General features: G+C 43.0%; 1 protein-coding gene and 1 long non-coding RNA gene across 2 annotated transcripts in view; both read left to right on the top strand.

Moving 5' to 3' along the window:
- The window catches only part of LOC118380744 (R3H domain-containing protein 1-like), a 68076-nt gene that overhangs the window by 19323 nt on the left and 33802 nt on the right, over positions 1–14951 (top strand). The window contains exons 3-9 of the mRNA XM_052517561.1: positions 4410–4701; positions 8509–8556; positions 9927–10016; positions 13579–13675; positions 14134–14272; positions 14417–14557; positions 14747–14855. Of these exons, the coding sequence (XP_052373521.1) occupies positions 4462–4701; positions 8509–8556; positions 9927–10016; positions 13579–13675; positions 14134–14272; positions 14417–14557; positions 14747–14855 (864 nt within the window). The 5' untranslated portion in view covers positions 4410–4461. The remainder of the gene's footprint in view (positions 1–4409; positions 4702–8508; positions 8557–9926; positions 10017–13578; positions 13676–14133; positions 14273–14416; positions 14558–14746; positions 14856–14951) is intronic.
- On the top strand, positions 4723–6027 carry LOC127929589 (uncharacterized). Its single transcript, XR_008135290.1, has 3 exons — positions 4723–5138; positions 5584–5628; positions 5718–6027. It is a non-coding gene; the product is annotated as an uncharacterized LOC127929589 (long non-coding RNA).

The raw sequence follows: 14951 nt of genomic DNA, 5'->3' as shown, positions 1-14951 counted from the left end.
GGATCAGCGGACCAGCCCGGTGTTTTTAGTTATATATCTTCAAGATGAACATTTTTGATCTGCCTCTCAGACAGTTTCCACTCAGTATTCAGTAAAATAGCACTGCAGAACAAAAGAACAACATACATTTTGTTATTGAAGTGCGAGTTTAAAGATGGGTGTGAGAGGAGCAGGTTTTGGGGAGTAACTGAGTACATGTAATCTGATTTTTTATTTTTATTAATCAATTACAATACCAGCTAAAATATTGTAATCAGATTACATACTTTTGAAAAACTAGATTACTTTAAAATTCAGAAAAGGATGTTTGTGAGAAAGAAATGCATTTTGACACCTTTCGGTTTCTCAGTGACATTCAATTCACCATTGAAAAAAGGTATTTCAATTTGTTTCACCTGAGAGCGTCTGATCACCAGTCAGAGACCACTATGATGACACAACAGATAATGACCACCAATCAGAGACCACTATGATGACACACCAGATGATGACCACCAATCAGAGACCACTATGATGACACACCAGATGTGTTTGATGGATCCTTTTCTAAAAGTCGGTGTGATGCGTGTTACATCATTCCTGCTATATTTCTATATTTTGGAACTTCGGTATCTTGAAAATTGTATTGCTTATATACAAAATATTTAGTCAACAATGGACAAATGAAACAAATGAAGGGGAAGTAACAGAAAATAATCAGATGACGTTACGGAGTTTGTCCAAAACCTACGTTACTGATTACAATTGTGGACAGGTAAGGTGCCGTTTTCAAGGGATTGTTAAATATATGAACTATTTGGTTGTAATATCAGCACCTCTTAAAGAGCAGAGTCAGAACAGCACATCCCATTATTCCATGTTTATCTCTACCAGAGTTCTACAGCAAGGAACGGCATGCTTTTCATCAGTAAACATCAACTGGTCATTTAACGCACAATATCGATCAATATTGGCCACCGTTAATTGGATTTGAGTGATCTAAAATAAGTTTAATATACTTGCCTAGTATGGGTGGTTTTAGGTTCATTTCCCATCCTTTGTGGGCTCTGCCTGTCAAGCAGCAGGAGGACCAATTCGCCGATGTACTGTTATCTGGTATTTACTTTGCTAGCTACCTGATGATAATGTTTACTTTGCTAGCTACCTGATGATAATGTTTACTTTGCTAGCTACCTGATGATAATGTTTACTTCGCTAGCTACCTGATGATAATGTTTAATTTGCTGGCTACCTGATGATAATGTTTACTTTGCTAGCTACCTGATGATAATGTTTACTTTGCTAGCTACCTGATGGTAATGTTTACTTTGCTAGCTACCTGATGATAATGTTTACTTTGCTAGCTACCTGATGATAATGTTTACTTTGCTAGCTACCTGATGATAATGTTTACTTCGCTAGCTACCTGATGATAATGTTTACTTCGCTAGCTACCTGATGATAATGTTTAATTCGCTGGCTACCTGGTGATAATGTTTACTTTGCTAGCTACCTGATGATAATGTTTACTTTGCTAGCTACCTGATGATAATGTTTACTTTGCTAGCTACCTGATGATAATGTTTACTTTGCTAGCTACCTGATGATAGCGTTTACTTTGCTAGCTACCTGATGATAGCGTTTACTTTGCTAGCTACCTGATGATAGCGTTTACTTTGCTAGCTACCTGGTGATAATGTTTACTTTGCTAGCTACCTGGTGATAATGTTTACTTTGCTAGCTGCCTGATGATAGCGTTTACTTTGCTAGCTACCTGATGATAATGTTTACTTTGCTGGCTACCTGATGATAATGTTTACTTTGCTAGCTACCTGATGATAGTGTTTACTTTGCTAGCTACCTGATGATAGTGTTTACTTTGCTAGCTACCTGATGATAATGTTTACTTTGCTAGCTACCTGATGATAATGTTTACTTTGCTGGCTACCTGATGATAATGTTTACTTTGCTGGCTACCTGATGATAATGTTTACTTTGCTGGCTACCTGATGATAGCGTTTACTTTGCTAGCTACCTGATGATAGCGTTTACTTTGCTGGCTACCTGATGATAGCGTTTACTTTGCTGGCTACCTGATGATAGCGTTTACTTTGCTGGCTACCGGTAGACCTAATGTAGTTTTTCTCCCACCAACCCAGGCCTATCTAGTGAAGTTGGCTAACATTATCCCCTTTCAACATTGTTAATAAGGGTTTAATCAGGATTGCTGCTGATAGACGACATTGACTGAGGGACCACGTCAAATTGGCTAGTGGGCTAACGACAAAATGACGTCAATATGGCGAGTTAACAAGTTACCATTCAGGGGATTATCTAGATGTCTGTATTGGAATATCTATACTAGGGTTGGGCGGTTTCCAGATTGTCATCCTCATACCGTCCTTCTCTCACACCGGGATTTAGGGTACTACTGGCTTAGTACACAAAAATGCAAAGAAGCCCATTGGGCGTCTATTTGCTGAATAACAACAAAATTAGCACAAGTAACAGCAAAATATTGCTTGCGAAATATGCTAACGAGTGCAAACGAAAATAAACAAATTGCGAAGGCAGACAATGCAGCTCATAAAGTTATAGGTAGGAGCTACCGAAATGATATGTTTGAGTTTAGACATTTTACAAACGAATATGAGCGAGAGACATTATTAATTTGCACAAAGTTTTTGACGCCATGCTTGTCTGAAGGACACGGTCTGTTTGGCGTCGCTAGGGCAACGGGCCCGCGCTGTTCTGAGGAGATGGGGAGGAAATCAAGCTGCAGCGGCAGCTGTACAGAGAACTCATTCAACGGGCTTTGACACCTCAAACACAGCAGAAAGCTCACGCAATATGATGCACCGTGACGTTATTCATTCAGCCACGTACTTAGATAACGAGCAAGTTAATCTTCGGTGTCGCCCTAATGCAGAAAGATAAAACTTTCGGTGTTTTGTCATGTCTGCTCGGCATCAGACTAATTTTCGTTCTTCAGGTGCACTTCTTCACTCAGATGAGAATTCACAAAGGGCAATTCTATCAGCTGGCTACCCAGCATTTCTCTGGGTAGCCAGCCTACTGCTCTCCAGTACTTTTCTCTGGGTAGCCAGCCTACTGCTCTCCAGTACTTTTCTCTGGGTAGCCAGCCTACTGTTCTCTGGTAAAATGCTACCTTCACCTATCTGAAATTTCACGATCAATTGCTAAACTTACGGATAATGAAAAGCATGCAGTTCCTTGCTGTGTAACTCTGAAGCTAAATGTGGAATTTTGGGAAATGTGTAGTCCTGACTGCTCTTCAAGAGGTGATGATATTGAAACCAAATCGTTAGATTTATTTAACAAGCCCTTAAACGGTACATAGTTGTCAATGGTTTAGAGGAGCTGGTGGTCTCCTTGCCCATCAGCAGTCAAATGGAACGTTGTACACGGCATTGGGGCGTTTTATTGATAACTGCCTATAGAGAGGGCCGTAGAGTCACGGAGGCACTCTGAACATTCTGGGATCCACGGTGTCAGTGGTATTTTTCTATAGCCACAAGCTCTGTCCTCCAATAGTACTGGCTGTCTCACAGGCTCTTTCTCAATGTGTCTTTCTGGGATTCTTCTATCCTCAAAATGAATTGGTCACTCCCCTCTGACCTTCTCAGTCATGGGGTTTGAGAAGGAATCAAGGAAAGTTAAATTGAGACAGAGGCACAGAGCCACAGTGTTAATGTCAGGGACTGAATCAGATGGGGCCTCTCAACCTCTTAATTAAAATCATTAATCACAGCTCTCATAAACCAGATGTCTCCTTCCCTAACCCTCTTCTCTCTATGATGTCTCCTTCCCTCTTCTCCTCTCTATGATGTCTCCTTCCCTAACCCTCCCCATCCCTCTTCTCTATGCTACTGCAAGAGACACTTGCTGCATAATTAGGCCACATTATTACCAAAAACCACTGCCCTGTGACTGTCCCTGCATTAGCCCCATTACAGTAGTCATTAGATTTCAGATGTTCTAACTAATAGAGACGTTTACAATATGTCTCTTTAGCCCATGTTTTCTGTCTGTTCTCTGTAAATGCATGATATTTCAATGCCCATGTTTTCTCTCTGTAAATGCATGATATTTCAATGCCCATGTTTTCTCTCTGTAAATGCATGATATTTCAATGCCCATGTTTTCTCTCTGTAAATGCATGATATTTCAATGCCCATGTTTTCTCTCTGTAAATGCATGATATTTCAATGCCCATGTTTTCTCTCTGTAAATGCATGATATTTCAATGCCCATGTTTTCTCTCTGTAAATGCATGATATTTCAATGCCCATGTTTTCTCTGACTGTAGGTGTAAGATGTCTTTTGATGTAGCTCTAATGGAAAATGATTAGCATTTTGATGAGTAAAATCCCAGTGTCTCTCCATCGTCTCTCTTTCTCCATCTCCAGGACCCCAGTAACAGCAGTGTGGTATAGAGACTCTCTGTAAGCTGTGCGTCTGATGAGGATGTCTGATCCTGTTACTGTAAAGGACATCAGTAGGACTGACACCATGAAGGTTTGTGAGGCTGGAGTGGAGCTGGAGGCAGCAGACTGGACCGTCACCACAACATTAGGAGCAGACAGCAGACGGAACGGTGTGAAGGACAAACCCAAACAGGCTGCGAGCCTGGTGCCGGAACACAATGCCACCGGTCACCAAGACGGAAGCTGCTGTGACCACGAGAGGGAAACGTCACAGGTAAACACGCCGGTGTAAACATAAACAGCCTTTTAGTGTGGACCAATGAGAAGATCAGTTTTCCATTATATCACAGCCACAATAGGAACCTGTTTTACCAGTACCAGCAATGTAAATATGGCCATATTATTTAACTATGGTAATGTGATTGAGCTCAGGATCAGTCATTAAAACACTTTAATGTAACAGCTAAAACAAGTTGGTGGAAGATGTGCTGATGCAGTCCAGCAAAACATTCCTTTGTCACTGGGTTGGAGGTAATGTTGACAGGCAGCAGAGAGGGTATTGTCTCTGGGTTGGAGGTAATGTTGACAGGCAGCAGAGAGGGTATTGTCTCTGGGTTGGAGGTAATGTTGACAGGCAGCAGAGAGGGTATTGTCTCTGGGTTGGAGGTAATGTTGACAGGCAGCAGAGAGGGTATTGTCTCTGGGTTGGAGGTAATGTTGACAGGCAGCAAACCATTCCTTTGTCTCTGGGTTGGAGGTAATGTTGACAGGCAGCAACACATTCCTTTGTCTCTGGGTTGGAGGTAATGTTGACAGGCAGCAGAGGGTATTGTCTCTGGGTTGGAGGTAATGTTGACAGGCAGCAAAACATTCCTTTGTCTCTGGGTTGGAGGTAATGTTGACAGGCAGCAACACATTCCTTTGTCTCTGGGTTGGAGGTAATGTTGACAGGCAGCAGAGGGTATTGTCTCTGGGTTGGAGGTAATGTTGACAGGCAGCAGAGGGTATTGTCTCTGGGTTGGAGGTAATGTTGACAGGCAGCAGATGGTGTTGTCTCTGGGTTGGAGGTAATGTTGACAGGCTGCAGAAGGTATTGTCTCTGGGTTGGAGGTAATGTTGACAGGCAGCAAAACATTCCTTGGTCTCTGGGTTGGAGGTAATGTTGACAGGCAGCAGAGAGGGTATTGTCTCTGGGTTGGAGGTAATGTTGACAGGCAGCAGAAGGTATTGTCTCTGGGTTGAAGGTAATGTTGACAGGCAGCAAAACATTCCTTTGTCTCTGGGTTGGAGGTAATGTTGACAGGCAGCAGAGGGTATTGTCTCTGGGTTGGAGGTAATGTTGACGGGCAGCAGAGAGGGTATTGTCTCTGGGTTGGAGGTAATGTTGACAGGTAGAAGTATAAATGGGAAGTAAAAGTGGTCGGTGGCTGGCGCCCCAGCCAGACTGAAGAAGACAGATAATCTGGATCTCAAATCCTGGCATATCTACAAACTTCCTGTGTGTCACCCTGAGAGAGAGACTGAATGGGTGCCGGATGGGGGGAGAGAGGGAGGGGTGTGCACTTCTCTGTGTGTCACCCTGAGAGAGAGACTGAATGGGTGCCGGATGGGGGGAGAGAGGGAGGGGTGTGCACTTCTCTGTGTCTCTGTGACTTTGCCACCATCTGCCCCTGCCACGTTCTCTTTCTCAGGCCAGGTACCTTGTAGTGCAGACGTCAGCGTTTCCTTCTCTCTCTTTGTCCCTTTTTGCCCTGTTCAATTATCTGATCTACTGGTGCGTTCACACCTACTGTCTCACACACGCGCCACTCACTGTCTCTAAGGGTGATACACATGCCTGGAAATGGTCCATTTCCATCTTTATTTCATTAATGTTATCTGACCCTCCAGCGCAGCGGGGAAAGGAACTGTCCTCTGGTTGGTTTTAGAGGACGGGGCCAGGAGAGGGGGAGAGTGTGTGTGTGTGTACAGACGGTGTCTCAGCAGCAGCCCGAGTGGAGCATGGAGCCTGCCAGCCGTTCTGTCTAAATCAGACTCCGCTTTCATCTCTGACTCTCTAGGACCTCTCCCTGTACACACACACACACGCTCTCGAACACACACACACACGAAGAGCAGAGGCATTGAGATGTCATCCCCCACTGCTTCCTGCTCCTCTTCAAACTCAGAACACTTCTCTTTGCTCTAGTCTACATGACAGGAAAATGGTCTGAGAGAGAGATGTGAAACTGGGTCTGAGAGAGAGATGTGAAACTGGGTCTGAGAGAGAGATGTGAAACTGGGTCTGAGAGAGAGATGTGAAACTGGGTCTGAGAGAGAGATGTGAAACTGGGTCTGAGAGAGAGATGTGAAACTGGGTCTGAGAGAGAGATGTGAAACTGGGTCTGAGAGAGAGAGATGTGAAACTGGGTCTGAGAGAGAGAGATGTGAAACTGGGTCTGAGAGAGAGAGATGTGAAACTGGGTCTGAGAGGGAGAGATGTGAAACTGGGTCTGAGAGAGAGAGAGATGTGAAACTGGGTCTGAGAGAGAGAGAGAGATGTGAAACTGGGTCTGAGAGAGAGAGAGAGATGTGAAACTGGGTCTGAGAGAGAGAGATGTGAAACTGGGTCTGAGAGAGAGAGAGATGTGAAACTGGGTCTGAGAGAGAGAGAGAGATGTGAAACTGGGTCTGAGAGAGAGAGAGATGTGAAACTGGGTCTGAGAGAGAGAGAGATGTGAAACTGGGTCTGAGAGAGAGAGAGATGTGAAACTGGGTCTGAGAGAGAGAGAGATGTGAAACTGGGTCTGAGAGAGAGAGAGAGAGAGAGATGTGAAACTGGGTCTGAGAGAGAGAGAGATGTGAAACTGGGTCTGAGAGAGAGAGAGAGATGTGAAACTGGGTCTGAGAGAGAGAGAGATGTGAAACTGGGTCAGAGAGAGAGAGAGATGTGAAACTGGGTCAGAGAGAGAGAGAGATGTGAAACTGGGTTAGAGAGAGAGAGAGATGTGAAACTGGGTCAGAGAGAGAGAGAGATGTGAAACTGGGTCTGAGAGAGAGAGAGATGTGAAACTGGGTCAGAGAGAGAGAGATGTGAAACTGGGTCTGAGAGAGAGAGAGATGTGAAACTGGGTCTGAGAGAGAGAGAGAGATGTGAAACTGGGTCTGAGAGAGAGAGAGATGTGAAACTGGGTCTGAGAGAGAGAGAGATGTGAAACTGGGTCTGAGAGAGAGAGAGAGATGTGAAACTGGGTCTGAGAGAGAGAGAGAGATGTGAAACTGGGTCTGAGAGAGAGAGAGAGAGATGTGAAACTGGGTCTGAGAGAGAGAGAGAGATGTGAAACTGGGTCTGAGAGAGAGAGAGAGATGTGAAACTGGGTCTGAGAGAGAGAGAGATGTGAAACTGGGTCTGAGAGAGAGAGATGTGAAACTGGGTCTGAGAGAGAGAGAGAGAGAGAGATGTGAAACTGGGTCTGAGAGAGAGAGAGAGAGATGTGAAAATGGGTCTCAGAGAGAGAGAGAGATGTGAAACTGGGTCTGAGAGAGAGAGAACTGGGTCTGAGAGAGATGTGAAACTGGGTCTGAGAGAGAGAGAGAGAGAGATGTGAAACTGGGTCAGAGAGAGAGAGAGAGATGTGAAACTGGGTCTGAGAGAGAGAGAGAGAGATGTGAAACTGGGTCTGAGAGAGAGAGAGAGAGAGAGATGTGAAACTGGGTCTGAGAGAGAGAGAGAGAGATGTGAAACTGGGTCTGAGAGAGAGAGAGAGAGATGTGAAACTGGGTCTGAGAGAGAGATGTGAAACTGGGTCTGAGAGAAAATACATTTTAATGTACATAGTAGTCAGACACAACTCTGGGTCTAATTTCTCAGACAGGGAGATGTTTGAATCACGAGGGTGAGAATTCATCTTGGCCCAAAAAGGGCTGCTCCTCGTGTTTTGTCAATAGCTTTTATTGATTGGCTGAGCTCTTTAGTAGGATGCACGTTGACATCCAACATGTGTGACGTATGTATTCAGCCTTCCTGTTGTTCTGGACCTCAATATTCATTAACCTTGTAGTCTTGTTAGCTAAACTCCTCCTTTTTGTGGTCCGTTTGGGACAGCAGCAGTCTCCTGTATCAGCTGGCCAGTTGGTGAGGGGCTCTAAGGTACAGTCGGTGGATTAGCATGATGCCTGGCATGTCTGCCTGGCAACTACCACATACATTATCATTTTATCTCCGGTGTTTCTGCTGAGAAGATGGATTTATCCCGTAGGTCTTATTATATATTTGCCTGCTGTTGACTTGGTTCTTGTGATGTAGTGAACAGGGGGGTTCATACTCATTCCGTGGAGGCCCGAGTGTCAGAGGGTTTGGGGTTTATCCTTTCAGTTAAGACCTAGACAACCAGGTGAGTGCAGTTCTTTACTAATTAGTAACCTTCATTTATCAATCGAGTACAAGGGACCTGCAGAGACACTGCCCTCCGTGGAATGAGTCTGACGTGATTTAAGTCATCCCTTTAAAAACATCCCGTGGAATGAGTCTGACACGTGATTTAAGTCATCCCTTTAAAAACATCCCGTGGAATGAGTCTGACATGTGATTTAAGTCATCCCTTTAAAAACATCCCGTGGAATGAGTTTGACACGTGATTTAAGTCATCCCTTTAAAAACATCCCGTGGAATGAGTTTGACATGTGATTTAAGTCATCCCTTTAAAAACATCCCGTGGAATGAGTTTGACATGTGATTTAAGTCATCCCTTTAAAAACATCCCGTGGAATGAGTTTGACACGTGATTTAAGTCATCCCTTTAAAAACATCCCGTGGAATGAGTCTGACACGTGATTTAAGTCATCCCTTTAAAAACATCCCGTGGAGTAAGTTTGACACGTGATTTAAGTCATCCCTTTAAAAACATCCCGTGGAATGAGTCTGACATGTGATTTAAGTCATCCCTTTAAAAACATCCCGTGGAATGAGTTTGACACGTGATTTAAGTCATCCCTTTAAAAACATCCCGTGGAATGAGTTTGACATGTGATTTAAGTCATCCCTTTAAAAACATCCCGTGGAATGAGTTTGACACGTGATTTAAGTCATCCCTTTAAAAACATCCCGTGGAATGAGTTTGACACGTGATTTAAGTCATCCCTTTAAAAACATCCCGTGGAATGAGTTTGACACGTGATTTAAGTCATCCCTTTAAAAACATCCCGTGGAATGAGTTTGACATGTAGACTTGTGGTGGTGCGTTAGTATTATTTATCTTCATTTGCATGATGTTCAGATGTTTAAACTGACTTATTTACGTGTTTGCTAACCATCACGTTAGTTACATGCATGGATTGGATTTGATTCACCCAACTCATTTTGAGGTCTGAACATATTCTGTTGGTCGTGTTTGGTGATTGGTGCCCTTTACGTCTTGGTTTGTATTTTTACTTGGTCGGTTCGCGTTTTGAAATGATCAACGCACGTCATCTAAAGGAATATATTTTTAACCGTTGTCAATATACTGTACTCTCCCTCAGTCCAAGGTAAAGTTAGTACGGAGCCTGGCTGTCTGTGAAGAGTCCTCTCCTCCCTTTCTAACTGCACACCAGCTGACACCAGATCCTCAGGTAAACCTTTAGACACACACACACCTCTGGGTAAACCTTTAGACACACACACACCTCTGAGTAAACCCCCAGACGACTCCTTCTACCCCATTAGTTTGGCTCATTTCACAAACGTCACTCTGCCTTCTCACCGGACACACACACGAGCCAGAAGCTAGAGGCCCTTGCGTTTCATCCAGTCAGCACTAACTTCATCAAAACCACGAGGGTGTTCTCCACCACCAGTCGTTTTGTGTGTGTGTGTGTGTGTGTGTGTGTGTGTGTGTGTGTGTGTGTGTGTGTGTGTGTGTGTGTGTGTGTGTGTGTGTGTGTGTGTGTGTGTGTGTGTGTGTGTGTGTGTGTGTGTGTGTGTGTGTGTGTGTGTCCTGTATTACTCACATCCATTTTAGAGAAGATTGTATTTTCATGTGTCAGAACATGGAGTCCTTTGGATTGATATAAATGAATAGTACGGTTGTCACTATGATGTTAGGCTTCCTCCAACCCATTCCTTTGTCTGTCAGCACCACTCAAACATGTCCTTGGCTAATGGTGTTTGAAGTGATACAGGTTGGGGGGTTGTCTTTCTATGTTAAGTTGCAAATTTTTATGCCAATTATTTCTCCTAGAGTGGAAATGTTTCCTTGTTGAATAGACGAGAAAACAAAATGATTCTACTTCTCTGTAAAGATGCATTGTCCTTGCTGTGAAACCGGTTACTAGGAAACCCTGACTGTGTGTTTAAATGGATAGACTTCCTTGAACTAGTGAGATTTAACCCTCTCCTTCTCCGACTTCTATTCAGTCCTCTTTCACTCTTATCTATCTTTCTCTTCTTCCTCACATCTCTTTTTCTCCTCTTTCTGTCTTCCGCTCTCTCATTCGTCCTCTCTCCTCTTACGCTCCCTTCCTCCCTCTCTTTTTCTCCTCTTTCTGTCTTCTGCTCTCTCATTCGTCCTCTCTCCTCTTACGCTCCCTTCCTCCCTCTCTTTTTCTCCTCTTTCTGTCTTCTGCTCTCATTCGTCCTCTCTCCTCTTACGCTCCCTTCCTCCCTCTCTTTTTCTCCTCTTTCTGTCTTCTGCTCTCTCATTCGTCCTCTCTCCTCTTACGCTCCCTTCCTCCCTCTCTTTTTCTCCTCTTTCTGTCTTCTGCTCTCATTCGTCCTCTCTCCTCTTACGCTCCCTTCCTCCCTCTCTTTTTCTCCTCTTTCTGTCTTCTGCTCTCTCATTCGTCCTCTCTCCTCTTACGCTCCCTTCCTCCCTCTCTTTTTCTCCTCTTTCTGTCTTCTGCTCTCTCATTCGTCCTCTCTCCTCTTACGCTCCCTTCCTCCCTCTCTTTTTCTCCTCTTTCTGTCTTCTGCTCTCTCATTCACCCTCTCTCCTCTTACGCTCCCTGCCTCACATCTCTTTCGTTGTTGCTTTCCTGTAGTAATATTAGTTAATTTGTTAACCAGTTGTGCTGAATAACTTCAGCAAAGCCTCCCTGAGAGGCAGAGAATATCTTCTTTTTCTTACCTTTTTATTTAACTAGGCAAGTCAGTTGAGAACAAATTCTTATTTTCAATGATGGCCTAGGAACAGCGGGTTAACAGGACAGATTTGTACCTTGTCAGCTGGGGGATTTGATCTACCAACCTTTTGGTTACTGGCCCAACGCTCTAACCGCTAGGCTACCATTATATCTACCTTCCAGAAACCACTGGCTCCTAACTTCTTTCCCTAGTTGCCTCTATCTTGAAGTGGTATTTAATTTAAGCTTCTTGCAGCCAGCACTCTGAATCTGTGTTCCAAATGGCACCCTATTCCCTATGGGCCCTGGTCAAAAGTAGTGCACTATATAGGGTATCAGGCTGAGTTTCAGTGTGCTGTTCAGCTTTTAGCTCCTCTCTGCCTTTTGTACCAGTGTTGAATAGTGAATCAGAGCAGGAGATGAAGCGCAGCAGAGATTAAGATGAGTAGCGGGGTTAAACCAAGGTCAAGGCTGGGATGCTGAGAAGGCCTTGAAACACACACAACTGGAATGATTGGAATGTACATTTTCATTCAAGTCAGTACTGTCAAATGGTTGTTAAATTCTCCATGCTCGCTAAGCCTTAGACATTTAACAATTCATATTTTAGTAATTTAGCAGACTCTTATCCAGAGCGACTTACAGGCACAATTAGGGGGTTAGGGCAAGGGCCCATCAACAGATTTATTTTTTCACCTAGTCAGCTTGGGGATTCGAACCAGCGACCGTTCGATTACTGGCCCAACGCTCTTAACCACTAGGCCCCCCACACATTCTAGTTATTGTATTTCTATGCTTGTCTTACAACAAGTCTTCCAAAGGGAGTTCTTTCATGTGGTACAATAAAGGCAATGATTGATGTTATGGTGTGGACGGTGAGGCAGGCTTTCTATTGATGGATGTGAAGGTGTGGAAGATGAGACCGGCTTTCTATTGGATGGATGTGAAGGTGTGGAAGGTGAGACAGGCTTTCTATTGATTAATGTGAAGGTGTGGAAGATGAGACAGGCTTTCTATTGATTAATGTGAAGGTGTGGAAGATGAGACAGGCTTTCTATTGATTAATGTGAAGGTGTGGAAGGTGAGACAGGCTTTCTATTGGATGTATTCTCTTCCCCCAACATAAAGCAGATCTATATTTGACTCAGTATTCACTCCTCTGTAGGTCCATGTACTGTTAGTGTTTGTTTAGTCACATCATTGTAATGTCAAAATGATGTATGATTTTGGGTGTTTAAAGATGAAATAAAACAATGTTAATCGTTGTGATGTAATTGACGAGGTGATTATCATACGTAGAGGAGGAAGGTTTATCACTCTTGTGCAACACAGGGTTTTAGCTGAGCTGTTATTTGAAATGAAAACGGTGCTCTCATAGTAAATAAGATGTTTTTTTTTAATGAGGTCGGTCGGCATGTACTTGTTTTCACAAGCTAAACATGTAAAACCCTTAAATATGTTTTCATTAACTTCCAACCAAGTGTGCGATTGTGTGGATAATTAGATGCAAATTCTTAATGTGACATGCTAATTTGGTCTATTTTGTACTTCTCATATGGCACCCTATTCCCTACATTGAGGGGGGGAAAGTATTTAATCCCCTGCTGATTTTGTACGGTAACAAAATAAGATTAGGAGCACACTCTTAAAGGGAGTGCTCCTAAAGAGTGTGCTCCTAATCTCAGCTCGTTACCTGTATGAAAGACACCTGGGAGCCAGAAATCTTTCTGATTGAGAGGGGGTCAAATACTTATTTCCCTCATTAAAATGCAAATCGTTTTATAACATTTTTGACATGGGTTTTTCTGGATTTTTGTTGTTGTTATTCTCTCTCACTGTTCAAATAAACCGACCATTAAAATTATAGACTGATCTTTTCTTTTGTCAGTGGGCAAACGTACGAAATCAGCAGGGTATCAAATACTTTTTCCCCCTCACTGTATGTAGTGCACTACTTTTGACCAGTGCCCATAGGCAATAGGCTGTCATTTAGGATACAGACTTAATCATTGGGGATATTGCTAGCAGCTACCACTGAAGCTTTTATTTTTTTACCCTTCAAATTCACATCCAGATATCCCAGTCCTTTGATAAGGAGGAGCTGTCTGCCAAGGAGGAGAAAGAGAAGGTGGAGAAACCAGAGAAGATGTCCCGGAAAATGCTGTCAAGAGGTGTGTGGGAGAGTTGGCGGAGAGGTTGATTATCTTTGTGTTGAAAATAGTGAGAGAAAATATAATGGCCATCGCTGCCTTCAGACAGACAGACACGGTTGTGTGTTACAATACAGGACCTTGGAGACGTGAGCTTTAGTCTAGAGAACTAATGAACTGATTCCGGAACATGGAGCTCTCTGAGAAATCTAATATAGAATCCTAGGAGACTATGGGTGCGTTCGTAAATTCACTCTAACCATTTTTTTTTTATTTTTTTACTAATGCACAACACCCGTTGAATATGGATATATTATATGTGACCAGTGTAAACGTAAGCCCAGTTACAGTGCATTCGGAAAGTATTCAGACCCCTTGACTTCTTCCCACTTTTGTTACAACCTTATTCTAAAATTGTAAAAAAAAAAAAAAAATCCCCTCATCAATCTACACACACTACCTGGTCCTCTTGTGTCTAGATTCCAGCCAGGACTACACAGACTCTACTGGAATAGACCTGCATGAGTTCCTGGTCAACACTCTAAAGAACAACCCCAGAGACAGAATGATGCTGTTGAAGTTGGAGCAGGACATTCTGGATTTTATCAGTAATAATGAGTAAGTTATTTAATAAAAATAACTTATTGATTGATTTGATGTATTTTATTAATTTATAGTTAATGCAATTTTAATCGAATTCAATTCTATAGTTGTATTATTTTAGCCTTTCAGTAAAGCTCATTCAGCTCTTGTGTTTCCTAGAAGCCAGAAGAGGAAATTCCCTCCCATGACTTCGTACCATAGAATGCTGCTACATCGAGTGGCTGCCTACTTTGGCATGGATCACAATGTTGACCCCACTGGGAAGTCTGTCATCATCAACAAAACTAGCAATACAAGAATGTATGTTTTTCATTTGATACCAGTCAGTTTTAAAACATTTTAAAATACATTATTACTAAACCACAATAATACGTTTTATTACATTCTATGAAGCTTAAATACATCAAATTGCTTAGAAAGTATGTATTTGGTGTAGGTTTGTTATTCCCACTCCTCTAAACTTCCAGCAATGTAAATTGTTTTCCACAGACCAGATCAAAAATTCTCCGAACACATAAAAGACGACAAAACGGATGATTTCCAAAAACGCTACATTCTCAAAAGAGACAACGCCAGCTTCGACCGGGAAGACGGCATGGTAGGCCGTTTCTGTGTTCCAATCAAATGTCCCCTTGTGTCCCAAATGACTCCCTATTCTCTATATAGTGCCCTATGGGCCCTGGTCAACAGAAGT

This window comes from Oncorhynchus keta, unplaced genomic scaffold, assembly GCF_023373465.1.
Source record: "Oncorhynchus keta strain PuntledgeMale-10-30-2019 unplaced genomic scaffold, Oket_V2 Un_scaffold_8454_pilon_pilon, whole genome shotgun sequence".
NCBI lineage: Eukaryota > Metazoa > Chordata > Actinopteri > Salmoniformes > Salmonidae > Oncorhynchus > Oncorhynchus keta.
This window is presented reverse-complemented; position numbering and strand designations above follow the sequence as displayed.